The sequence below is a fragment of the Hemitrygon akajei genome, unplaced genomic scaffold, assembly GCF_048418815.1.
Source record: "Hemitrygon akajei unplaced genomic scaffold, sHemAka1.3 Scf000087, whole genome shotgun sequence".
In the NCBI taxonomy this organism is placed as follows: Eukaryota; Metazoa; Chordata; class Chondrichthyes; order Myliobatiformes; family Dasyatidae; genus Hemitrygon; species Hemitrygon akajei.
The window spans coordinates 1,551,637-1,577,323 of NW_027331973.1; the positions used below are offsets into that span (position 1 = coordinate 1,551,637).

The 25,687-nt window shown below is 44.9% G+C and overlaps 1 protein-coding gene across 1 annotated transcript; it reads left to right on the top strand.

Annotated features, from left to right (window-relative positions):
* The first annotated feature begins 2,463 nt into the window (after window positions 1–2,463).
* On the top strand, window positions 2,464–23,764 carry LOC140722733 (uncharacterized). Its single transcript, XM_073037429.1, has 3 exons — window positions 2,464–2,498; window positions 6,138–6,305; window positions 21,746–23,764. The coding sequence occupies exon 3, from the start codon at window positions 22,139–22,141 to the stop codon at window positions 23,762–23,764; it is 1,626 nt and encodes a 541-aa protein (XP_072893530.1). The 5' UTR covers window positions 2,464–2,498; window positions 6,138–6,305; window positions 21,746–22,138.
* The last annotated feature ends 1,923 nt before the right edge of the window (window positions 23,765–25,687 follow it).

Below are 25,687 nucleotides of genomic sequence, written 5' to 3' on the forward strand. Positions count from 1 at the left end.
TCCTGAGGGTCAATACCATTGCTAACTCTGAGTTTACCTCCGACAGATGCCAGGAGGGACATAATAATCAGAAAGTCTCTAGTCGCAGCCGTGAAAATAAAATGTGATCTTAGTGGGTGTGTGGCGCATGTTCAGAATGCGAAGGAGACAGACAAACTGAGCCAAGTCACAGACTGATGAAGGGGAGGAATGATGCATTTTGATACAGAGAGGGCAGCAGAGAGTTTGATATTGACCCTGATGCCGGAACTGTAGTCAGTTAGAAGATGAAGTCTTGTTCCTCCAAATTGTTTTGAGCTGTGACAGTGTTTTTTTCTGAAGGCACCATGGAGACTAAAATTATCTGAGTTGAAATGTTGTCCTTCGCCCACTGACGTGGTCTGTAAACTTTTAACAGTGTCCGCTGTATCTGTCAGTTCACCAGCGTTGGAATGCCACCGATCCTTGAATGTAGAGGCCAAGATGCTGGAGAAGACAGCGCCCCACTCGCTACGTGGAGAGACCGAACACGTGTCCATGTCTGTGATCTGATTGAATACAATGCCATGACGTTAACAGCAGTGTGACGTCATACTCTGGCTCTCATTTTGGAAGGGATTCAGTCGGCCATCGCAGATACACCAGCAGCTTCGCACTGAGAAGCGGCCATTCACCTGCACCGGGTGTGCGAAGAGACTCATTCAGTTAACCCACCTTGTGATGCTCCGGTGAGTTTACAATAAATAGAGGCCACATTTCTGTCCGGAGTGAGCAAAGAGTTTCACTCGATCATCCCAGCTGCTGCAACACCAGCAACTTCACATCAGGGATGGAAGTTCAAATCAGCTCTGTGTTAAATGTTTAACCATCACGGTGACTGCAGGCAGCTGCAGGTTCATGAGGGACTGTTACTGTCAGATTCTGCAGTTCTTTCAGCTGCTCATCGCACCCAGGCCTGAACCCTGGTCACTGAGCATTGGAGGAGTCTGTTCTGCTGATGTTAGCCTTAAACTAGACTGATGTTTAATACTGCGGATCCGTGAAAGATAAATCAGTTCTGTATCAAATCCTGTGTCTCTACCACACTCACAATATACACTAGACAAGCCACTCGGCCCATCTGGTCCCTGCCGATGGTTCTGTTCCATATCAGTATTTAAAAATTTATCTCTGCCGTTTACCTCCCACTCTCTTTGTTGCAATTTGTCACCACTCGGTGGGAGAAGAGATTTCCTGTGAATTTCGTAGAATCATAGAAATCTGCAGCAAATTACAGTTCATTATACATTGTTCCGACCATGTAACCTACTCTAGTAACTGCCTAGAATTACCCTACCGCATAGTCCTCTATTTTCCTAAGCTCCATGTACCTACGATTCTCTTAAAAGACCCTATTGTACCCGTCTCTACCACCGTCGCTGGCAGTGCATTCCACACACCCATCACTCTCTGTGTATAAAAATATACCTCTGACATCTCCCTTGAACTACTTCCAAGCACCTTAAGCTATGCCCCTTGTGCTAGCCATCTCAGCCCTGGGAAAAAGCCTCTGAATATTCATATGATCAATGCCTCTCATCGTCTTGTACACCTGCATGAATTTCCTACATGATTTTCCCCAGGCTGAGGAACACGATGAGCTCACTGAGTATTTGACCTTCCCCAGTGCTCTGGACTAAGGTGGTTAAACTCTTCCCTACTTTTTTTTTTTCAAATTTTGGGTCATTTTCACTAATTTCAAAGGACTGTGCCTCAGACAGTCGGGTTGTTGCAATGCGCCTCTAAAGCCTGACAGCAGACTAGCGAGTGAATCTTTGGTGGAGCAAAGTCAGAATCCAAAGAGTTGCCAGCACCAGTCAGGGCTCTAGGTCTCCGGAAAGAGATGGGGTCTGGAGGTTACAAGGAGGAGGAGGAAGAGGAACCAGACCAGCAGGGTGTGGCTATGAATGAAAGATGAGAAACATTTGGAAACTTGTCAATTGAAAAACAAAATGGTTAATGTCTACAAAACATTGCAGGTAATCAGCAGATCAGGCAGCAAATGTGGAGAGGAATAAATGGACAGCATTTAGGCCGAGCCCCTTCAGCATGTCTGGACTGTGTACTCCTCTGCTTAGTTTCTGCCTGAACTGCTGAGCTCCTCCAGCATTGTGTCTGTGTGCGTCGCTGTTTTCCAGCAACTGCAGAATCTCTTGTGTTTCATATCTGCATTTGTAAGAGGATTGTACTTTGGCATTAAATAAACGAAATGCCTGTTGATATTGACCGTATGGTTTATGGGAGCCGCTTTCTGGGTTAAAAAAAACTGCTGATTTTCTACACACAAAACAAACTGAGGTATGGGCATGAAACCAGTGCTTGCAGAAATATTTAATGGCACCGTGATTACCCATAAGGCCCTGCGTTTAAAATTGCGCTGTCACTTGAAGCACCGATCAAATGCGCAGGCGTCAAGCTTGCTGCTGTCTTGGAAACTCCGCATGCGCGTAGTACACAAAATGTCGGGAGGACCGGCAGAGGTAAGAGCGGGTGCTGGGTGGGTTTTAATTGAGTGACAATTGCTGTGAACATTGAACACCGTGACCCACAAACTCGGCACAGGCCAGGTCTTTTTCCTCTCTCTCAGCCCCACGATCCGTACACGGGCCCCGGGGAGCTTCCGGCTAATCAGGGAATGGGAGCAAATAGATCTCACAGACAGAGCTGAGCTCCAGAAAACTAAATGCAGGGATCAGGAACTCGTAGAAAGGGAACAATATCTTTCTATCAGCTGTTGAGACAATCACCTTCGTTCTACCTCCAACCGCAGCAGGAGAAAATCTGCAGCTGCCGGCAATCCAAGCAACACACACAAAATGCCGGAGGAACTCAGCTTTAGTACTCTTTTCTATCGATGCTGCCTGACCTGCTGAGTTCCTCCAGCATTTTGTGTGTGTTGCTTGTTCTGCCTGCTCTTGCTCTGGCGTTTTCTACCGGTGAGGACATGCTTTGACCCATTCTGTCTGGGTACATACTGATATCAAACACCTTTGCCCTGGGCAACAAATAGCTTTCACATCACAAATGTGCCAGACTCCAATGAGACAGAGACTCCCTTCATATTCATTGGCATTGCCATCACCGAGTTCACCACTGTCAGCCACCTGGAGTGGGGGTTCAGGGGAAATATTTATGTACAATACAGAAACTGGTGTTACCTGTGTGTATTGTGGCAATGCAAAAGTTGCTGGATAATTTGCAAGTGGGGAGTGATATTTGGAAATCTGACTTTTTAAAGTATCATTTAGCAAGAAAACCACATACAGTGACATGCAAAAGTTTGGGACCACTGGTCAACGTTTCTGTTGCTGTGAATAGCTAAGTGAGTAAAAGATGACCTGAGTTCCAAAAGGCATAAAGTTAAAGATGACACATTTTTTAATATTTTAAGCTAGATTACTTTTTCTTTTCCACCTTTTACAGTTTCAAAATAACAAAAACGGAAAAGGGTCTGAAGCAAAAGTTTGGGCACCCCGCATGGTCAGTACTTAGTAACACCCCCTTTGGCAAGTATCACAGCTTGTAAACACTTTCTGTAGCCAGCTAAGAACCTTTCAATTCTTGTTTGGGGATTGTTGCCCATTCTTCCTTGCAAAAGGCTTCCAGTTCTGTGAGATTCTTGAGCCGTCTTGCATGCACTGCTCTTCTGAGGTCTATCCACAGATTTTCGATGATGTTTAGGTTGGGGGAATGTGAGAGCCATGGTAAAACCTTCAGCTTGCACCTCGAGGTAGTCCATTGTGAATTTTGAGGTGTGTTTAGGATCATTATCCTGTTGTAGAAGCCATCCTGTTTTCACCTTTAGCTTTTTTTACAGATGGTGTGATGTTTACTTCCAGAATTTGTGGTAATTAATTGAATTCATTCTTCCCTGTACCAGTGAAATGTTCCCCATGCCACTGGCTGCAACACAAGCTCAAAGCATGATCGATCCACCCCTGTGCTTAGCAGTTGGAGAGGTGTTCTTTTCATGAAATTCTGCACCCTTTTTTCTCCAAAAATACCTTTGCTCATTGCGGCCAAAAAGTTCTATTTTAACTTCAGTCCACAGGACTTGTTTCCAAAATGCATCAGGCTTGTTTAGATGTTCCTTTGCAAACTTCTGATGCTGAATTTTGTGCTGAAGATGGAGGAAAGGTTTTCTTCTGATGACTCTTCCATGAAGGTCATATTTGTGCAGGTGTCACTGCACAGTAGAACAGTGCACCACCACTCCAGAGTCTGCTAAATCTTTGTTACGTTCTTTTGCAGTCAAATGGGGGTTTCGATTTGCCATTCTCGCAATCCTACGAGCAGTTCTCTGGGAAAGATTTCTCGGACTTGACTTCCACCGTTCCTGTTAACAGCCATTTCTTAATTATGTTACGAACTGAGGAAGTGGCTACATGAAAATGCTTTGCTATCTTCTTATAGCCTCCTCCTGCTTTGTGGCCATCAATTATTTTAATTTTCAGAGTGCTAGGCAGCTCCTTAGAGGAGCCCATGGCTGCTGATTGTTGGGAGAAGGTTTGAGGAGTCAGGGTATTTATAAAGCTTTGAAATTTGCATCATCCTGGACTTTCCTAACAAAGATTATGAATAAGCCATAGCCCTAACAATCTTATAAAGGTCTGAGACCTTGGTAAAAGTTATCTGAGAGCTCAAATCGCTTGGGGTCCCCAAACTTTTGCATGCTGTTCCTTTTTTTTTCACTCTAAAATTACACAAAACAAAAATAATACATTAATCTTGCGTAAAATGTTGAATAGGGTGTTTCATCTTTAACTTTGACTTTTGGAGATCAGTTCATCTTCTACTCACTTAACAATTCACAGTTCTTGATCCAGGTAAAATGGACCCGGGGGTCGAGCAACTTGGGCTTATGAGGTGTTGAGCGAGTATTTCTGGTCTGGGATCAGATGTTTGTTTCTGGAGTTCCTTTGGAAGCAATGACTGCTAATCTGAGGAGAGGATGAATTCCTATTCCATCCCTCACAGGGATAGGCTATGAGTAACTGGGCTGTACTGTGTTTACAACAGTAGAAATGGACTGGTGAATTTGGTGTTCCAACTCTGTTTGGAATTCCCCCCCCCCCCCTCGCTGTCACCTGTCTGTCACTCGGTGGAAATCAAGTAGAATCTCAAGTTGCTGGAGATCTGCACTAAAAACAGAAAATGTTTGAAGTCATTCTGATGAAATATATTAACCTGAATTGTAAAGTTTGTTCCTCTCCCCACAGCTGTTCCTTACCTGCTGAGTGTTTCTGGTAATTTCAGTTTCTTTTTATTACATTTACCCTGGAATGGTTTATATTTCCTGAAATGGACCTGTTTTAACCTGGAAATGGAAATGGCTCATTCTGTGATAGTAGAACAGTGAAGAAAGCACGACTTTCTCTGTAAATTATCCTGGTACCAGTTTGTGTTCAGTACAGTTGTTGCTAACAAGATTAACAAGATTTACAAGAATAATCACAGGAAAGATTGGCTTTATGTATGAGGAGCATTTGGTGGTTCTGGACCTGTACTCAATGAAGTTCAAAGGGTCGGTGGGGGTAGTCGAGGGATGTATGGTTAAGCAAACCTACCGAATGCTGAAAAGCCTGGATACAGTGGACATGGAGAGGATGTTTCCATTAGACAGAAAATCTGTGATCTGATAACACAGTCTCAGAATAAAGATGCTTCCCTTTAAAACTGAGATGAGAAAAAAAATTTGGCCAATAGATGTCTGATCTGTGGAATTTGTTGCCGCAGAGGTTGGTTGAGGCTACCATTTGGGTATGTTAATGAGAGAGATTATTATATTCATGATTGTTAAGTAGCTTCAGGGTTACAGGAGGAAGGCAGGAATATGGTGTTGGAATAAAAATCAGCCATGGTTGAGTGGTGGGGCAGACCAGATGGATCAAATCACCTAATTCTGTTCCTGTGTCTGATGTCTTACCATGACTGAATGATGGCTCCTTCTTATCCCATATCGTTTTGTGACGTGTGAGGGACAATAAAAGATTGTTTACTGAGATCATTATATTTGCCTTCAACGTTTAAGTTTCAGTGAGTTTTGTTCTTAGTAACATTAAGCAGAAATGTTTGGTTCTTTTTATTGTTAATGTGCTTCATTATCTTTCATGTTAAAGTTAGACCTGCAGTGAGAGATTTATTGGAAGAAAAACCCCAACTGGAAGCAAACCACGACTCAAGACAGTGGAACATCAACAAGTGAACCGGCCCGAGGATTGAGAGCATCAACTGGAGAGAACCCATCTGACTCAGAGAATCCAGTGATTCAGTCAGGAGAAAGTTTGGTGAGTCTCATGTACTCAAACACTGGTCCTTTAGACATTACATACCTGTAAAAGGAAGGTAGGAAATAGTTGGAGTGAGACTGGATGTGCCCAGAAGAACCAGTTATGCCTCTGTCAGATCCAGTTGCAATCACTCCAGGTCTGGTAATGTGCTTCCAGCAGCCCAGCCCTTTAAAACCACTCCCATTCTGTTGAAGTTGAATCCTGATAAAGTGACTCAGAGACCGTATAACACAAACTCTTTATTCCAAGCACCCGGGGCTTATTCAGTTAGTCACTCAAACAGGAAGAGTCTATGATTGTTCCCGCCCAATCCACTAACTGACTAACAATTCCCCTTACACCACAGATATATCTGTCCAGATAACCCCCCCCACCCCCCCCCACACACACACACACACAAGGCAGGCTGGAGCCAAAGTTCTTTACTATATTACAGCCCCTTAAGATAAATTACAAAATAGTCATAATGGCTTACACACACAGAACAGACTGAAGCTGTCCTATCTCTACGCATGAGTGCACAATTCAGATAAACATCCAGAAACCCTAGCTAGCTACCCTCAAGAAGAGATATGGCTCAGCATGGCTTAGTACATTGGCTGATCATCAGCAATTTCTTTCAGAAGAACAGGCGGCTATTGTTTAAGGAAGTGTTAACCCTTTTACATACTTTACCACTCCCTCCTTTTGATCATTACATGATCAACAAAGCAGTAATTTTTTCACAGAGAAAGCATCCGTGTACAGCATTGACTTATCAATGGATAAAAACAGTGCACAACAGTAATTATAACAATGATATGCACAACTATTAAGCCATAATGCAATATCATGCCTCACATATTACCAAACAGGCCTTCAAATACCACCATTTCGAACCTTCAGTGAACCCGTGTAAATCCTGCTCTACTTTCTTGATGCTGTCAATCTCCCTGGCAGTGTGCTCGGAGAGGGATGTAATGTTAGACTGATCAGGGATATAGGTGCAGCATTCTGTGTCAATAATAACACAGGTTCCCCCTTTCTCAGCTAGGATAAAATCTAAAGCCATACGATCCTGTAGGACTGTTTGCAGGATTGCAATCATTTTAGTGGATATTTCTGTTACTTGGCCTGTGTTTCTGTCAGGGCCTCTGCAGTATTGTGGCCAGCTACTCAAGTGCTGCAGCCAAATTGATTATCTTTCGTGGATTCCTGGCTACTCCATAGGAAAGAAAAGTGATCATCCAAAATCGCTCAGTCTCAGTTATTCCTCTCCGTTGCTGGGCACCTGCAAGTATGGCCAGGATGCATGTTTCCCAGTCTGGGAAGTTGCGTTTGGTGGAGGCCTGAGGTACCATCTCTCAAAACACTGACAGCCACAGTCATCTCTGACTGGACCCCAGTTCCGCATCTCTCTTCCCCGGGTGTTATTTCTGAAAGCCCAGGCTGAGAGTTCCTCACTCTGGTTGAGCGGGATTACTGACATTGGAATCATAGTTTTACTATGCTGCGGAATTTCGGCACAAACCCAGCAGGCCCCTAGTTCTACCTGTTTGGCATCGGTGTGACAGAGACACAGAAATGTGTTAACATGGGGACCCCGGATGCTGGGGTGATCCCTCTCAAAGACATAAACACGAACACCACTGTTACATACCTGTAACAATTTAAATGAACCAGCAGCAATAGACCACACATGGAGTCTGGTTTTGATGTTAACACCACTATCTTTATTTGTATCTACTTATAATATAACAACTTAAGCAAAACAATCAAACGGGACCTTGGGGTTCAAATCCATACATCTCTCAAGGTTGCTGCACAGGTTGATAGGGTGGTTAAGAAGGCCTATGGTATGCTAGGCTTCATTAACAGGGGGATTGAGTTCAAGAGTAGAGAGGTCATGTTGCAACTCTACAAATCTCTGGTGAGACTGCTCTTAATGTTTAATTCTGGTCAACTCATTATAGGAAGGATGTGGACGCTATGGAGAGGGTGCAGAGGAGATTTACCAGGATGTTGCCTGGTTTGGAGAACAAGTCATATGAATCAAGGTTAGCAGAGCTGGGACTTTTCTCTTTGGAGAGTAGAAGAATGAGAGGGGACGATAGAGGTCTACAAGATTATGAGAAGCATAGACAGGGTGGATAGTCAGTATCTGTGTCCCAGGGCAGCAATAGCAAATACCAGAGGGCATATGTACAAAATTAAGGGAGGGAAGTCTAGGGGAGACATCAGTGGTATGTTTTTTTACACAGAAGGTTGTGGGTGCCTGGAATGACTTGCCGGGGATGGTGGTGGAGGCTATAACATTAGGGCTATTTAAGAGCCTCTTGGACAGGCACATGGATGAAAGAAAAATAGAGGGTTATGTGGTAGTGTGGATTTAGTACATTTTTTTAAGGGTTATATGGGTCGGCACAACATGGAAGGCTGAAGGGCCTGTACTGTGCTGTAGTGTTCTATGGTTAACAGTGTTATGTGTATACTTATGTGTAAATATAACTCCCAAACCATTGAGCTTAAGGAATACCAAGCTTAGAGTCTTAAGATGGTAAAGTATGAAAGTTCAGCTCATCTACGGAATAAATGATGAGAGAGAGATATTTGTAATCGAAGGTGAATGTCGAAAGTAGGCAATTGCTTCCAATTCCACAAGTTCCACGGTGGTAAAACAGGATAACAGTCGCCGAAGATCTTATCCGTCTTCGTTCCAAATCCACATATGAATTATCACCAAAACTAACTTATAACAGGGGTACCGTCTTCAAAGGGAACTTCCACCCAGGCAAGCGTTAACACACAGGTAGATTCCACAAGGTACTCCCAATCCAGATCCAACACACAAAGTATTACCGACAGTGATTTCCACAGAATCTCTTTCTCACAAGTGGTTACCACATAACACACCCAAATCCAGTTAAGGGTTAACAAAAGTGGTAGCCACGGGATACTCCATCAAAATCCCCATATGGATTATAGGAATTATCACCAACAGTGATTTGTCACGGGGTACCCTGTACAAGTGAATTACCACCCCCAGGCAAGGGTTACAACAAGTGGTCTTCACAGGATACTGCCAAACCTAAAGATCCACTCCAGTGGATCAAACAAAGTGACAATCACACATTCAACAGACAATAGACAATAGGTGCAGAAGTGGACCATTCAGCCCTTCGAGCCTGCACCGCCATTTTGAGATCATGGATGATCAATTCCTTATCAATTCCCAGTTCCTGCCTTGTCCCCATATCCCTTGATTCCCCTATCCATAAGATACCGATCTATCTCCTTCTTGAAAGCATCTGGAGAATTGGCCTCTACTACCTTCCGAGGCAATGCATTCCAGACCCCCCCCAACTCTCTAGGAGAAGAAGTTTTTCCCTTATTCTCAAACCATGCCCTCTGGTACTGGACTCTCCCAGCATCTGGAACATATTTCCTGCCTCTATCTTGTCCAATCCCTTAATAATCTTATATGTTTCAATCAGATCCCCTCTCAATCTCCTTAATTCCAGCGTGTACAAGCCCAGTCTCTCTAACCTCTCTGTGTAAGACAGTCCAGACATCCCAGGAATTAACCTCGTGAATCTACGCTGCACTTCCTCTACAGCCAGGATGTCCTTCCTTAACCCTGGAGACCAAAACTGTACACAATACTCCAGGTGTGGTCTCACCAGGGCTCTGTAAAAATGCAAGAGGATTTCCTTGCTCTTGTACTCAATTCCCTTTGTAATAAAGGCCAACATTCCATTAGCCTTCTTCACTGCCTGCTGCACTTGCTCATTCACCTTCAGTGACTGATGAACAAGGACTCCGAGATCTCTTTGTATTACTCCCTTACCCAACTCTATAACGTTCAGATAATAATCTGCCTTCCTGTTCTTACTCCCAAAGTGGATAACCTCACACTTATTCACATTAAACGCCATCTGCCAAGTATCTGCCCACTCATCCAGCCTATCCAAGTCACCCTGAATTCTCCTAACATCCTCATCACATGTCACACTGCCACCCAGCTTAGTATCATCAGCAAATTTGCTGATGCTATTCTCTATGCCTTCATCTAAATCGTTAACGTAAATGGTAAACAGCTGTGGTCCCAATACCGAGCCCTGTGGCACCCCACTAGTCACCACCTGCCATTCCGAGAAACACCCATTCACCGCTACCCTTTGCTTTGTTGGGCTCAGGTTATGCCCTGTGTTCGTTTGGAAGAGAGACAACCAACACCTGATTATAGTGAAACGTGGCTTTATTGCAGAATCGTAACTGGCACAGCGAGTACACAAGCATCGCTGGAGAAGGCGCGTTCTGCCTTCCCCTTACATTCTGCTCTTATTTATACCCCTTTTCCCCATTCCAACCCCTCGCTACACATATTTGGTAAGGCCGAACTTTGTTGTACATATTTGGTAATATCGGGCACTTGTGTCCTCCTTATTGGCCCGATGCCATTCACTCACGAGTTACCCGTTTCTTTTGTTTACTGAATCGCGTGACACTAGCAGTTTCGGTGTAGCGGAATCCTCAGTTTCGCTTCCTCCCTCCCTTGTACTCCTGTCTCCTAATATCACGCGAGCCACTCCTGACCTGTAGTGGCAGTCTCGAATTAACCCTAACATTAACCCTAACACTTTCTATCTGCCAACCAGTTTTCTATCCATGTCAATGCCTTCCCCCCGATGCCCTGAGCTTTGATTTTATCCATCAATCTTCTATGTGGGACCTTATCAAATGCCTTCTGAAAATCGAGGTACACTACATCCACTGGATCTCCCCTGTCTAACTTCCTGGTTACATCCTCGAAAAACTCCAACAGATTAGTCAAGCATGATTTACCCTTGGTAAATCCATGCTGGCTTGGCCCAATCCTATCACTGCTATCTAGATATGCCTCTATTTCATCCTTAATAATGGACTCTAGCATCTCTCCCACCACCGATGTCAGGCTGACAGGTCGAGAGTTCTCTGTTTTCTCCCTCCCTCCTTTCTTAAAAAGTGGGATAACATTAGCCATTCTCCAATCCTCAGGAACTGACCCTGAATCTTAGGAACATTGGAAAATGATTACCAATGCATCCGCAATTTCCAGAGCCACCTTCTTAGTACCCTAGGGTGCAGACCATCTGGACCTGGGGATTTGTCAGCCTTCAGTCCCATCAGTCTACTCATCACCGTTTCCTTCCAAATGTCAATCTGTTTCATTTCCTCTGTTACCCTATGTCCTTGGCCCATCCAGACATCTGGGAGATTGCTTGTGTCTTCCTTAGTGAAAACAGATCTAAAGTACTCATTAAATTCTTCTGCCATTTCTCTGTTTCCCATAACAATTTCACCCAATTCATTCTTCAGGGACCCAACATTGTTCTTAACTATCTTCTTTCTCTTCACATACCTAAAAAAAGCTTTTGCTATCTTCCTTTATATTCCTGGCTAGCTTGCGTTCGTACCTCATTTTTTCTCCCCGTATTGTCTTTTTAGTTAAGTTCTGTTGTTCCTTAAAAACCTCCCAATCATCTGTCCACCCACTCACCTTAGCTCTGTCATATTTCCTTTTTTTTTAATGCTATGCAGTCTCTGACTTCCTTTGTCAACCACTGAGGCCCCTTTCCCCCCTTTGAATCCTTCCTTTTCTGGGGGATAAACTGATTTTGCACCTTATGCATTATTCCCAAGAATACCTGCCACTGTCTTTTCTGCTAGGCTATCCATCCAGTCAACTTTGGCCAGCTCCTCCCTCATGGCTCCATGGTTTCCCCTGTTCATCTGCAACACTGACACCTCCGAGCTGCCCTTATCCTTCTCAAATTGCAGATAAAAGCTTATTATATTGTGATCACTACCTCCTAATGGCTCCTTTTCTGCGAGATCGCTTATCAAATCCTGTTCATTACATAACACTAAATCCAGAATAGTCTTGTCCCTGGTCAGCTCTGGTACAAGCTGTTCCAAGAATGCATCTTGTAGGCACTCTACAAACTCCCTATCCTGTGGTCCAGCACCAACCTGATTCTCCCAGTTCACCTGCATGTTGAAATCCCCCATAACTACTGCAACATTACCTTTACCACATGCACATATACCCTTGTACATTCATTTCCCAGGTCTGATCTCCCTGCAGCCATGTCTCCGTTATGCCAACAACATCATAGTTACCCATTTGCACCTGGGCTTCAAGCTCATCCACCTTATTCCTGACACTTCGTGCATTCAGATATAGAATTTTTAACCCATTTCTCCTCTCTCTGTTTGAATCGCTGCCTATTGTGCTTAACCCAGCTCCCTGAACTCCCATCGGGCTATACGCCCCTAGAATTTTGTTGTCCTTCCTACATTTACTTATTCTTGCAACACATTTAACTCCATGTTCAGTCAGACCATCCCTCTCTACACGAGTCCTCCTTATCACTTGTTCCGCCCCACCTTCCTCTACTACACACTTAATATTCCGGAACCGTGTAGTCCCCACCTGTCCTTTATTCATCCTCTCGCTATCCTCTCTCACATTCTGGATCCCCGCCCATTGCAAATTTAGTTTAAACCCCCCCCCCCCCCCCCAAGAAGCTCTAGCAAACTTCCCTGCAAGAATGTTAGTACCGCTCCAGTTCAGGTGTAAACCGTCCCTTCGGAACAGATCCCACCTTCCCTGGAATAAGGCCCAATTATCCACAAACCTGAATCCCTCCCTCCTGCACCATCCTCTCAGCCACGTATTAATTTTTATAATCCTCCTGTTCCTTGCCTCACTCGCACGTGGCACAGGTAGCAATGCTGAGATTGTTACCCTGGAGGTCCTGCTCTTCAGCTTCGCACCTAACTCCCTGAACTCCCTACGCAGGACCCCCTCACTCATCCTACCCACGTCATTGGTCCCTACATGGACCACAACATTTAGATCCTTGCCCTCCCTCTTGAGAATAAACTGCACCCGATCTGAGATGTCTCGGACCCCGGCACCAGGGAAGCAACATACCCTTCCTAGTTGCGGGTCCAACTTCAGTGCCAGAGACAGGACCACTGCAGCTTGTTCCTGGTAGGTCATCCCCACCAACAGTATCCAAAACGGTGTACTTATTTTTGATGGGAACGGCCACAGGGGTGCTTTTCTCTCTCTGTCTGCTCCCCCTGCCTCTCTTGACTGTCACCCATTTGCCTACCTCCTGTCTTTTCGGTGTGACTGCCTCCCGATAACTCTTATCTATCTCTGCCTCTGCCTCCCGAATGATCCGTAGTTTATCCAGCTCCTGCTCCAATTCCCTAACTCGGTCTGATAGGAGCTGCAGCTGGATGCACCTATTGCAGGTGTGGTCATCAGGGACAACTGTGTTGACCCTGACCTCCCACATACTGCATACGGAGCACACCACTGCTCTAACTGTCTCCCCCATTACCTGATCCTAGATTAGTCAGAATAAATGAAAAGCAGGCTTCTTGCCGAAGTCCTCTTGCGCCGAAGCCCGCTGAGACAAAGCCCAGCACTCTGCTCCTGCGCACTCCGCTGCCCGCTCCTGAAAGTGGGTCGCTTTTTAAAGCTCGCGCTCGCCGCTGACGTCACCCGCGCTCACGCAGCTTTACCTTCCTCCTCAGGTATTTTCCAGGTATTTGCTGGATCAATAATCAACCCACCCTTGTGGGCACAGGAGAGTTCAAACAGCAAACTTCGGCCACTAGGTCCTTTGTTTCGAACCTTCCATCTTCTTTCTTTCTCTCCATCTGACTGTCTGTCTCTGACTGTCCTTGCTTAAATAAAGCAAACTGCGAGCTATGTAAACACAAGCTGTGAGCAAGTGTAAGCACGCTGCAGAGTCAAATAGTTCCACTCCTCCCTCTCTCTCAGTAAGAATCAAACAGGAGCCGAGAAAGCCGGCAGCTGACGTCACTCAGGCACTCTCTGAGTGACAAGAAACCTGGAGGTTCATCTCACCACGATCAACCAATACTTTTTCCTTTAGTCCGAGAGAGTCCTTCTACTCAGTTCCTTCAGTAACACGATTGTAGTCTGTTTGATGTATCCACCGAGATTGCCCCTTCAGTCTCAGAGCCGTGGAGTGGTCAGTAACACCTAATATGGTCCTCTCCACCGAGGTCTGAGTTTCCCTCAATCCCAGTTCTTGGTCAGGACAAAATTCCCAGGTTCTAGGGTAGGATAGTCACTCCTCTCTGCGGGGTGGTTCTCTTCCTTGTAAGCCTGTAGTACCTGTGAATGTAATGTTTGGAAAATTTTGTTTAGTTGGCATATGTATTTCCCCATCTCTTCCCCGAGGGTATGCATATCCAATTTACCTGTTAGACTTTCTGGGAACAATGTTACACAAGGTCTTGGTCCACAGGATGTCCTCATGGGCCGTCCATAAATGATTTCAGCTGGTGAGGGCCCCTGTGGGGTGACCCTCATGTAGAATAGGTCTAACATTGGGACCTTCAACCAAGTGAGTCCAGTCTCCGCTGTTAGTTTGGCCAATTTACTCTTCAGAGTGCCATTGACACTTTCCACTAAGCCAGCGGCCCGTGGGTGGTGTACACAGTGGAATTGTTGCTTGATAGCTAGTTTGTTACACACCCCTTCGCTTGCTTTCGCCACAAAGTGTGGGCCATTGTCAGAGCTCAGCATCTCTGGCAGGCCGTACCTGGGAATTATATCCCGTAATAATACCTTCACAACAGTCATAACAGTATTATTGGTAGTTGGAATAGCTTCAATCCATCTATTAAATGCATCTATAATAACTAAGCAGTATCTATAGCAATGTACTCTCGGCAATTCAGTAACATCAACTTGTAGACACGAAAATGGTCAAGGGAGTTGTACCCGGTGTGCAGGGTGCAGGTTAACAACCATTCCCTCCTTTTCCAGGTGTGTGCATAATTGACCAATATAGGTAAAAACTGTGTAGGAACACAAACCTGTCCCGCTAGGGTGATCCAGAAACCTCGGTCGGGGTCTTTCTGGCACCCCACTTGGAACTACAGCTTGCACTCCTCCTCAGAGGCGTCCCCCTGAAAAGTACGTACCTCCCACATGTCTGGCAAACTCGTTCTGCTTCAGTCACGGAGGATTGCTTGATGGGAACCCGAGGAGACTACAACTATCGAGGATTGTGCCGCACTTTTCGCTGTCTAATCTGCTGAAGCATTGAGTTTAGTGACCTGGTTGGCCATGCGGGTGTGGGCCGCACATTTAATAATAGCCAAAACTCGAGGTAGCTGTTGAGCGGTGAGTAAGTTGTTTACAAAGGAGGCATTACTAATGGGGTGGCCAGAGCAAGTCAGGAATACCCACGTTCCCAGACAGCCCGGTAGTCATGTACAACTCCAAATGCATAACGGGAGTCCGTGTAATTGTTCGCACTTTTATCTGTTGCTAGGATACAGGCACAAGTCAGAGCAAACGGCTCAGCCTTCTGGACGAGACAGCTGCTTCAAAAGAGGCCTGCTCAATTACTTCACTGTCCGTCACTATCGCATCGCCAGAATATTGTTTCCCTGCTGGATCCACAAAAGGGCTTCCATTCTCATAAAACATTGCCTCGGGCTTGAGGGGATATTGCAGAGTAGATGGGAGAGTGTGTCCTTCTTTCATGGTGATCCAGACGGGGGGCAGTTTTAGAAATTAACAAGCAAGGCCAATTTCATGGCCTGAGATTGCCCAGAGATGGGGTACAGCCTCTTGGGTTCGGTCAATATTAAAAGAGTGTCTTACCAGATGTCCTGTCTTCACCTGAGTCCTTCCAGTATCAGAGTTGGCATGCGGCCAAGTCTGGCCAGCCTCCCTTGGTGCTGGAGGCTTGTTTCATCAGGGTGTAGGCAAGGAACCCCAGGCTCTTTGGCTTGAATCCAAGGCAAACCCTCACGGTGGTATGGGGAACCACCTGTCCTGTCTGTCGCCAAAGGAAATCCGGAACTTCGGCCAGTAATGCACTGTTCTCTCTTCCTTTAACCTCTCTAATGTGACTGGGAACTTTGTCCCTAGAGGGGTGCATAATACTAGCTTCTCAATCCCCCTGGAATTCCACCTGTAGTGGCTGTGTATGTGAATATGTGCGTTCCGTGCCTTCGAACCCAGACAGAGTGATTGTCGTGTTTGATAGCTGGAATCCATTTTCTGATATAATTTCCTGATTGAGAGTGGTTGTGGTTGCCGGCATATCAATCATAAATGGAATTGGAATTCCAGCAACTTGCAATGTTCCATTGGGCTCTTCCTGAGGGGTGGTACTCACGGCAGGAAGCATCCTTGCTTGTTAATTTGAAAACGGGTTGTTGTCCCCACCTGTCCCTTGGTAGGTTTTTGTTCCCATTTCTGATCCCCAGATATCGCCCTCTCGCATCCTTCTTCCCACTGAACATCTTCACCTTTAATATTAGTTCCCTTCAGGGTTGATTGGGATTTGAAGGTCAGGTCCCAACAATATGTCAAAGCTTGTCACATTCGATTTTGGTCACTGTCAGGCCAATCCATATTATTTGTTTTAATCATGTTGGCTAATTTAGTTGGTAAGTATTGGAGCAGTAGGGAGTTAAACTGGGGGGACAGATTCCCATCTTTACAGGCTTGGTCAGAAGTTGTTCAGACCTCAGATGGAGTCAGCAATCAAATGGCTGAGCATGGTGCGATGAATGTGCTGAGCTGTGTATATCACAATGCAAGAAGCATCGTAGGAAAGCCAGATGAGCTCAGGACAGGGAATTATGATATTGTAGCCATTACTGGGACTTGGTTGCACCCAACAGTCTGAGGGATTTAGAGGAACAAATTTTTAGAGAAATCGCAGACCATGCCAAGAAACAAAGCTTGATGCAGTAAGTGATTTTAACTTTCCATATATTGACTAGGACTCCCATAATGTAAAAGGACTAAATGGGGTAAAGTTTGTCAAATGTGCCCTTAATCAGTGCGTAGGAATCCCAACGTAGAAGTGTGCAATAAGCTGTTAGGAAATGATCCAGGGCTGATGACTGAAATTAGTGATCATAATGCCATGCGATTCAAAAGTAAATATGGAAAAAGAGGTCTGGACCATGGATTGATATTCTAAATTGGAGAAAGGTCAATTTTGATGGTATCAGAGAGGATCTGATAAGTATGGTTTGCGACAGGCTGTTTGAGGCCTTCAGAAGTGAAATTTTGAGGGTGTTGAGTTTGTATGTGCCTGTCAAAATAAAAGTTGAAAGGTAAATGGTGCAGGGAACCTTGGTTTTCAAGAGATATTGAGGCCCCGGGTATTTTATTCTTCTGAATGCCTCAGACAGTTGGGTGCTACCAAGATTCATTAATGACTACAAATCATAAATCCATGCGAGCTCATCTGACTTTTTTTTTGTCATCTTCTGTTGGTTTCTAAAAGCTTCCCAATAGTTTTTGCTCTTTTGTTTGCTCTCTCTTTGGTTTTTATGTTGGTTTTGGCTTCTCATTTCAGCCATGGTTGTGTCATTCTGCCTTTCCAATGCTTCCACTTCTTTGGGATGTGTCGATCACTCAGCTCCCGAATTGCTCCCAGAAACTCCAGCCATTGCTGCTCCGTTGTCACTCCTACCTTTCCCCTTACAAGTTTGGCCAGCTTCTCTGTCATAGAAACATGGAGAAGTTCAGTATGGAAACAGGCTATTTGGCCCACCTAGTCAATGCTGAGAACACATTTAAGCTGTCTAATGCAACTACTTGCACAGGGACAATGACCCTTCATGCCCCTACCATCCAAATACCTATCAAACTTCTCTTATTGTTGAAACTGGGCTTATATTCACCACTTTTGCTGGCATCTCATTCCACACTCTCACAACCATTTCATTAAAGAGATTTCCCAAATGTTCCCATTAAATTTTCACCTTCCCCACTTACCCATGACCTCTGGTTGTCATCCTACCCAACCTCAGTGGAAAAAGCTGTTTGCATTTACCCTATCTATACTCTCATAATTCTAACAGATCCTCAAAGCAATGTATAATTTACTTTCTGATGTTTAGACCCTTTTTTAGGGCTATAAAGTGATGAGGGGCATTGATCGTGTGGATAGCCAGAGGTTTTACCCCCAGGGTTGAAATGGCTAACACGAGGGGGCATAGTTTTAAGGTGCTTGGAAATAGTTACCGAGGGGTTGGCAAGGGTAAGTTTTTTACTTAGAAAATAGTGTGTGCATGTAATCCACTGCCAGCAGTGGTGGTTGAGGCAGATACAATAGGGTTTTTTAACAGCGTCTTACATAGGCACATGGAGCTTAGAGAAATAGAGGGCTCTGTGCTAGGGAAATTCTAGGCACTTTCTGGAGTAAGTTACGTGGTTGGCACAACATTATAGGCTGAATGGCCTGGAATATGATGTAGATTTCTATGCTCAATGATCTATATTGAACAGCGAAATAACATCTCTTCTTTAATCTGTACAGGGTCCATGATTTTAATGTGGCATTTTCACACTCCAATAGAACCTTTGTCCATCTCCTGAGTAAATAGAGATGAAAACATATTTAAGATCTCTCCCATCTGCTTTGGTTCCATACGTGGATTGCCATTCTGGTCTTACAGAGAACCAACTTTGTGCCTTAAAATCCTTTTGCTCTTAATCTATCTCTGGAATCCCTGATGATTAATCTTTTCTGCAATGGCAACCTCATGCCTTCTTTTAGCCATCCTGACTTATCTCTTATGTGTTCTCTTGTATTTTTTATACTTCATAAGAACCTGCCTGCCTATCCCTGTTATGAAACTCCATTTTGTGCTTCACCAGGGTCTCAATATCTCTTGAAATCTAAGGTTCCCTGCAGTTTCTATCTTTACCTTTTATTCTGACAAGCACATACCCGCTTTGTACTTTCAAAATTTCACTTTGAAGGACTCCCACTTACCAAGCACACCTTTGCCATAAAGCAGCCTGTCCCAGTCCACAGTTGCCAGATCCTACTATCTTAATTCCAGGTGTTGATCCATTCCCTGAACACATCCACCTTTCCTATCATGTTCCTTGCATTGAGATATACAGGGTTCAGCATATTCACTGCACCATGCTCAACGTTTTTCATTCCTGACCTTGTCTGAGGTCTGAACAACATCTGTCTCCACAACACCTCCACTATCTGTTCTGTTATTCAGGCATCCATTCCCCCTGAGACGTTAGTTTAACCCCCCCTTACCCCCACCCCCCACCATGCAGCTCTATCACCCCTTTGGTTTTCATCTCCCAGATCAATAAAAAGGAGGTGCATACAGGCAGATAGGAACAAATGGGCTACTTGTGAGATACAGGAAATTCAAGTGAACACTGATGAAAGAAGGCATGAGGCTGCCCCAGCAGACAAGGTGAAGGAGAATCCTCATGGATTCTGCAGATATGTTAAGAGCAAAAAGATTGCAAGGGAAAAAATTAATCCTTTACAAAATCAGAATGGTAATCCGTATGAGGAGACAAAATAGATGGGGGAGATTTTTTCTGCATTCGTATTTACTCAGGAGGTGGACACAGAGTCTATAGAAGTGAGGCAAAGCAGCATCAACTTCATGGACCCTGTACAGATTACAGAGGTGGAGGTGTTTGCCGTCTGAAAGCAAATTGCCATGGATAAATCCCCAGGGCCTGACAAATTGTTCCCTGGGACCCTTTGGAAGACAAGTGCAGAAGTTGTCGGGGCCCAAGCACAGATATTTAAATCATCCTTAGTGACAGGTGAGGTACTGGAGGATTGGAGGACAACCAATGTTGTTCCGCTGTTCAAGAAAGGCTCTAAAAATAAACTAAGAAATTGTACATTGGTGTGCTTGACATCAGTAGGGGAAAAGTTATTGGAACTTATGTGCAGGAACTGGATATATAAGTATTTGGATAGATGTGAATTGATTAAGGATAGACAACATGACTTTGAGCTTGGTAGTTCATGGCTCACCAATCTTATAGAGTTTCTCGAGGAAGTTATCAGGAAATTGGATGAAGGCAAGGCAGTGGATGTTGTCTACATGGACTTCAGCAAGGCACTTGACAAAGTCTCATTTGGGAGGAGGGTCAAGAAGGTTCAGTCACTCAGCATTCAAGATGAGATAGTAAATTGGACGAGACACTGTCTTTGGGAGAAGCCAGAGTGTGGTAGAAGATGGTTGCCTCTCTGACTGGAGGCCTGTGACTAGTTGTGTGTCATAGGGATCAGTGCTTGACCTGTTGTTGTTAGTCATCTATATCAGTAGTCTGGATGATAGTGTGGTTAACTGGATCAGTAAATTTGTGGATGACACCAAGATTGGGGTGTAGTGGACAGCGAGGAAGACTATCATGGCTTACAGTGCGATCCGGACCAGCTGGAAAAATGGTTTGCGAAATGGAAAATGGAATTTAATGCAGACAAGTGTGAGGTGTTGCACTTTGGTAGGACCTACCAGTGTAGGTCTTACACAGTGACTGGTTGGGCACTGAGGAGTGTTGTAGAGGAAAGGGACCTGGGAATACAAGTCTGTAATTCACTGAAAGTGGTATCACAGTTAGGTAGAGATGGAAAGAAAGATTTCAGCCCATTGGCCATCATGAACCAAAGCACTGACAACAGTAGATAGATGAAAGTTGTAAAAGAGGTTCCGAGAGTTCAGAGAAAATTCACAAGGATCTTGTCAGGTCTGGAGGACTTGGGTTACGAGGAAAGATTGAACAGGTTAGGACTTTATTCCTTGGAATGTAGAAGATTGAGGGGAGATTTGATTGTGATAGAAGGGCATAGATAAAATGCAAGCTGGCTTTAACCACGGAGATGGTGTGGAACTACAACCAGAGGCCATGGGTTAAGGGTGAAAGGTGAAATGTTAAGGGGAACATGAGGGGAAACTTCTTCACACAGATGGTCATCTGGGTGTGGAATGAGCAGCCAACACAAATGGTGAATGCGAGCTGGATTTCAACATTTAAGGAGTTTTGTGTAGGTACCTGAATGGTAGGGGTGTGGGAGTGGGGAGTTTAAATAGTTTAGCACAAGCTAGATAGCCCAAAGGGCCTGTTTCTTTGTTGGTACTTTTCTGCAAGAGCCTTTAACAGCTGTGCGGACCAACCATTGATCTCAGCAAGAAATTTTTATAAGGCATTAAAACTGTGGCACTTTAAGTTAATAATACATATAAGAAAATCCCAGCGGCACGTCAAGAAAGACTATTTGTGTGAGAATTTTTCAGTTACTGTGTGGCCAGGCACCCATGCAGCTCAGCAGGAACAGGGAATAATACCAATGGAGGGAGACAAACTGAGCCAAGGCACAAATTGGAGACCACAGAAATGCCCCATTCCTATAGAAACAAGAAGAGCATCAGGGAATTGATGGTTATCCCAGATACCAGCACTGTGCCCAGTTAGAAGATGATTTCTCTGTGCAACTTGGGTGGAACCTCACTGTAACAGTGTGATGCTGGATCAGACCTTGGCAACTCAAGTAATCTCATCCGAAGTGTTGTCCTACACCCAGTGATGGATTTTGTAAATCTTTTTACAGGTTAAAAACGAGAAGGAATTTGTCTCCCGGAAGCTCAGACATGGCACACCAGTTTTGCTGTCTCTGTCTAGATAATTAAGAAGTGAAGCAAGGGATTCAATCGACCATCCTACCTGATCAGACTACGGGGCAGGATTCACTCAGTCATTTGACCAACTGGTACGCCCGTCATTTTACACAGGGGAGAGCCCATTCTTCTGCTCAGACATTGGGAATGGATTCAGTCAGTCATCTCAACTGAAGGTACATCAGCAAGTTCACACTGGGCAAGGTCATTCACCTGTTCTGTGTGTAAGAAAGCACTTAGTCTGTCAACCCACCTGTGGACACACCAGTCAGAAGCTGGTCATCTGCTGAATTTCTGGGAAAGGATTCACTCGGTCATCTGACCTGATGGCACACCAGCGAGTACAGACCGGGGTGCGGCCATTCACTTGCTCGGACTGTGGGATGAGATTCACTCGGTCATCCACCCTACAGAGTCACCAGCGAGTTCACACTGGGGAGAAGCCATTCACCTGCTCAGACTGTGGGAAGGGATTCACTTTGTCATCTCACCTACTGACACACCAGCGAGTTCACACTGGGGAGAAGCCGTTCACCTGCTCGGTCTGTGGGAAGGGATTCACACAGTCATCCCACCTACAGATACATCAGCGAGTTCACACTGGGGAGAAGCCTTTCACCTGCTCAGAATGTGGGAAGGGATTCATTGATTCATCCACCCTACAGAGACACCAGCAAGTTCACACTGGAGAGAGGCCGTTCACCTGCTCAGTCTGTGGGATCGGATTCACTCAGTCATCCAACCTGAAGAGTCATCAGCGAGTTCACACTGGGGAGAAGCCATTCATCTGCTCAGACTGTGGGAAGAAATTCACTCGGTTATCCAGCCTGCAGAGTCATCAGCATGTTCACACTGGGGAGAAGCTGTTCATCTGCTCAGACTGTGGGAAGGGATTCACTCGGTCATTTGACCTAATGGCTCACCAGCGAGTTCACACCGGGGAGCGGCCGTTTACCTGCTCAGACTGTGGGAAGGGATTCACTTTGGCATCGAAACTAGTGAGACACCAGCGAGTTCACACTGGGGAGAAGCCATTCAACTGCTCAGTCTGTGAGAAGAGATTCATCAACTCTTCCAGCCTACTGACACACCAGCGAGTTCACACTGGGGAGAAGCCATTCACCTGCTCAGTCTGCGGGAAGGGATTTACTCAGTCATCCCACCTACAGAGACACCAGCGTGTTCACACTGGAGAGAAGCCATTCACCTGCTCAGAATGTGGGAAGAGATTCACTGATTCATCCACCCTACAGAGTCACCAGAAAGTTCACACTGGGGACAAGCCATTCACCTGCTCAGAATGTGGGAAGAGATTCACTGATTCATCCACCCTACAGAGTCACCAGAAAGTTCACACTGGGGAGAAGCCATTCACCTGCTCAGTCTGTGGGAAGGGATTCACTCGGTCATTTCACCTACTGACACACCAGCGAGTTCACACTGGGGAGAAGCCATTCACCTGCTCAGTCTGTGGGAAGAGATTCACTGATTCATCCAACCTGCAGAGACATCAGTCAGTTCACACCGGGGAGAAACCGTTCACCTGCTCAGTCTGTGGGAAGGGATTCACTTTCTCATCTAAACTGAAGTTACATCAGGTGGTTCACACTGGGGAGTGGCCATTCACCTGCTCAGTCTGTGGGAAGGGATTCACTCGGTCATTTCACCTACTGACACACCAGCGAGTTCACACTGGGGAGAAGCCATTCACCTGCTCAGAATGTGGGAAGAGATTCACTGATTCATCCAACCTGCAGAGACATCAGTCAGTTCACACCGGGGAGAAACCGTTCACCTGCTCAGTCTGTGGGAAGGGATTCACTCAATCATCTAAACTGAAGGTACATCAGCGAGTTCACACTGGGGAGAAACCGTTCACCTGCTCAGTCTGTGGGAAGGGATTCACTCTGTCCTCCACCCTACAGAAACACCAGTCAGTTCACACATTCTGAACTATTCACCTGCTCAGAATGTTGGAAAGGATTCACTCAGTCATCCCAACTACTGGCACACCAGTCAGTTCACATTCTTATTAATTCCTTGCTTTTGCTTGCTGAGGACATTCATTTTAAGAGAGAGAGTGATTAAGAAGGCAAATCAGTCGGGCTTGCAGCTTGTTTACATCGCTCACAGCTTGTTTAGTTTTAACCGAGGACTCAGACACTCAGAGTCAGGCGGAGATGAAGGAGGAAAAATGGAAGGATCGAAACCAGGGAACTAGTAGCCAAGGGTCACTGTTTAGAGCTTTCCTATGACCACAAGGGTGGGTTAAGTGTTGATTCACCATACATCGAATGTGTGGTTATCACCTCATTTGATCCATAGGTGTGGATCGGATTTGGGGTATCCTGTGAAGACTACTTATGTGTTAACGCTTGGCTGGGTGTGGTGTGATAATTCACTTGAAGGCGATACCCCTTGTGACGAGTCACTTTCGGTGATAATTCGTATGTGGATTTGAAACGATGAAGCATAAAATCTACAGCAACTGTTCTCTCGTTTCACCACAATGGAACCTTTGGAAATCGACGTAATTGCCTTCTCTCGACATTTACCCTGGATTACAAATATCTCTCTCTCATCACCTATTCCGTGGATGAACTGAACTTCCATACTTTACCATCTCAAGACTCTAAGCCTTGTTTCCCGCGAGCTCAATAGTTTGGGAGTTATATTTTGTTACGCCTGTGCCCCAACTCTGAGGGGCTGAAGGGTACAAAGTAGCCCCCACATTTTTGTGAATCGCAAGATCGCTATTAATTCAGGTCAGGAGATGCAAGAAATGAGAGAAAGACACGCAGAATCCACATGGGGTTTGGAATGTCCTGGCCCCTCAGCGATACAAAGCCACGGGAAACGGCCATTGTCTCTTGGAGACGGAATTGTGTATTGAGTACTGTACTATTTATTTGAAGTCCTCAGGGAATGAGCCGAGGGGGCTGGCTGAGGGATTGCATCATCCCAACCTGATTGACATCTGAGACCCCGTGAGTAAGGATAAAAGAGGGTCTGGGGAACAACCCCTTTAGACGCACCAGGAGAAACGATAGAAATCCCATGACAGCGTTTAATAGCGACTGCCGGTGGTGACTTGTGTGTGTGTCCATCCTTGCTCGGATGACGAGTTTTCCACAGAACGGCTTAGCTAAAGGACCGACTACAAAAACGGAACTCTCGAAGGTTCGACATAAAAAGGAAAGCAGGCAAGTTTAAAACATCTGTCTCTCTTAATTCCAACAAAAGGCTGCAGCCTGCATGAACTTGAGTAACTTTTATATTTCCATCGGACAATACATTATCCCCTACACAACGATAGAGGTATTTCTGATTGATTATTATTATACCTGCGCTTTTAGATTTAGTATTGACGATGTATATTATCTGTATGTTTGCATTGATATTATTTTTCTGTATTTTTATCAATAAATACTGTTAAAAATAGTACCATCAGACTTCAACGGACCTCTCTATCTTTGCTGGTAAGTGACCCAGTTTTGGGGTACGTAACAATTTACACACACATATATACACATAACACTGTTAACTTTTGTTTATCTTGCTTAATTTACTTTATTATAAGTAGATACTAGTAAAGATAGTGGTTTTAACATCAAAACTAGACTCCAGGAGTAGTCTAGTTGCTGGTTAATTTCTAAAGCTTTAGTTTCTAAATATTTGTTCATAACAAAATTGGGGCCTGCATCTGGGATATGAACAAATTTGAGGGCGTGTTGATTAATTAATTATTGATTTCATTGGGGAAATCCCTTTCGATTTATTTGTCTGCAAAATCAGCAGCAATGGATGTTGATAAATGTCTGGAAGCACCAACCTCTGAGGCATTAGAGGACGCCAGAAGGATCGTGGTGTTATGT

Bases quoted from the DNA above. Each gene is read 5' to 3' on its own strand.
- LOC140722733 (XM_073037429.1), top strand. From the start codon at position 22,139: ATGGCACACCAGCGAGTACAGACCGGGGTGCGGCCATTCACTTGCTCG.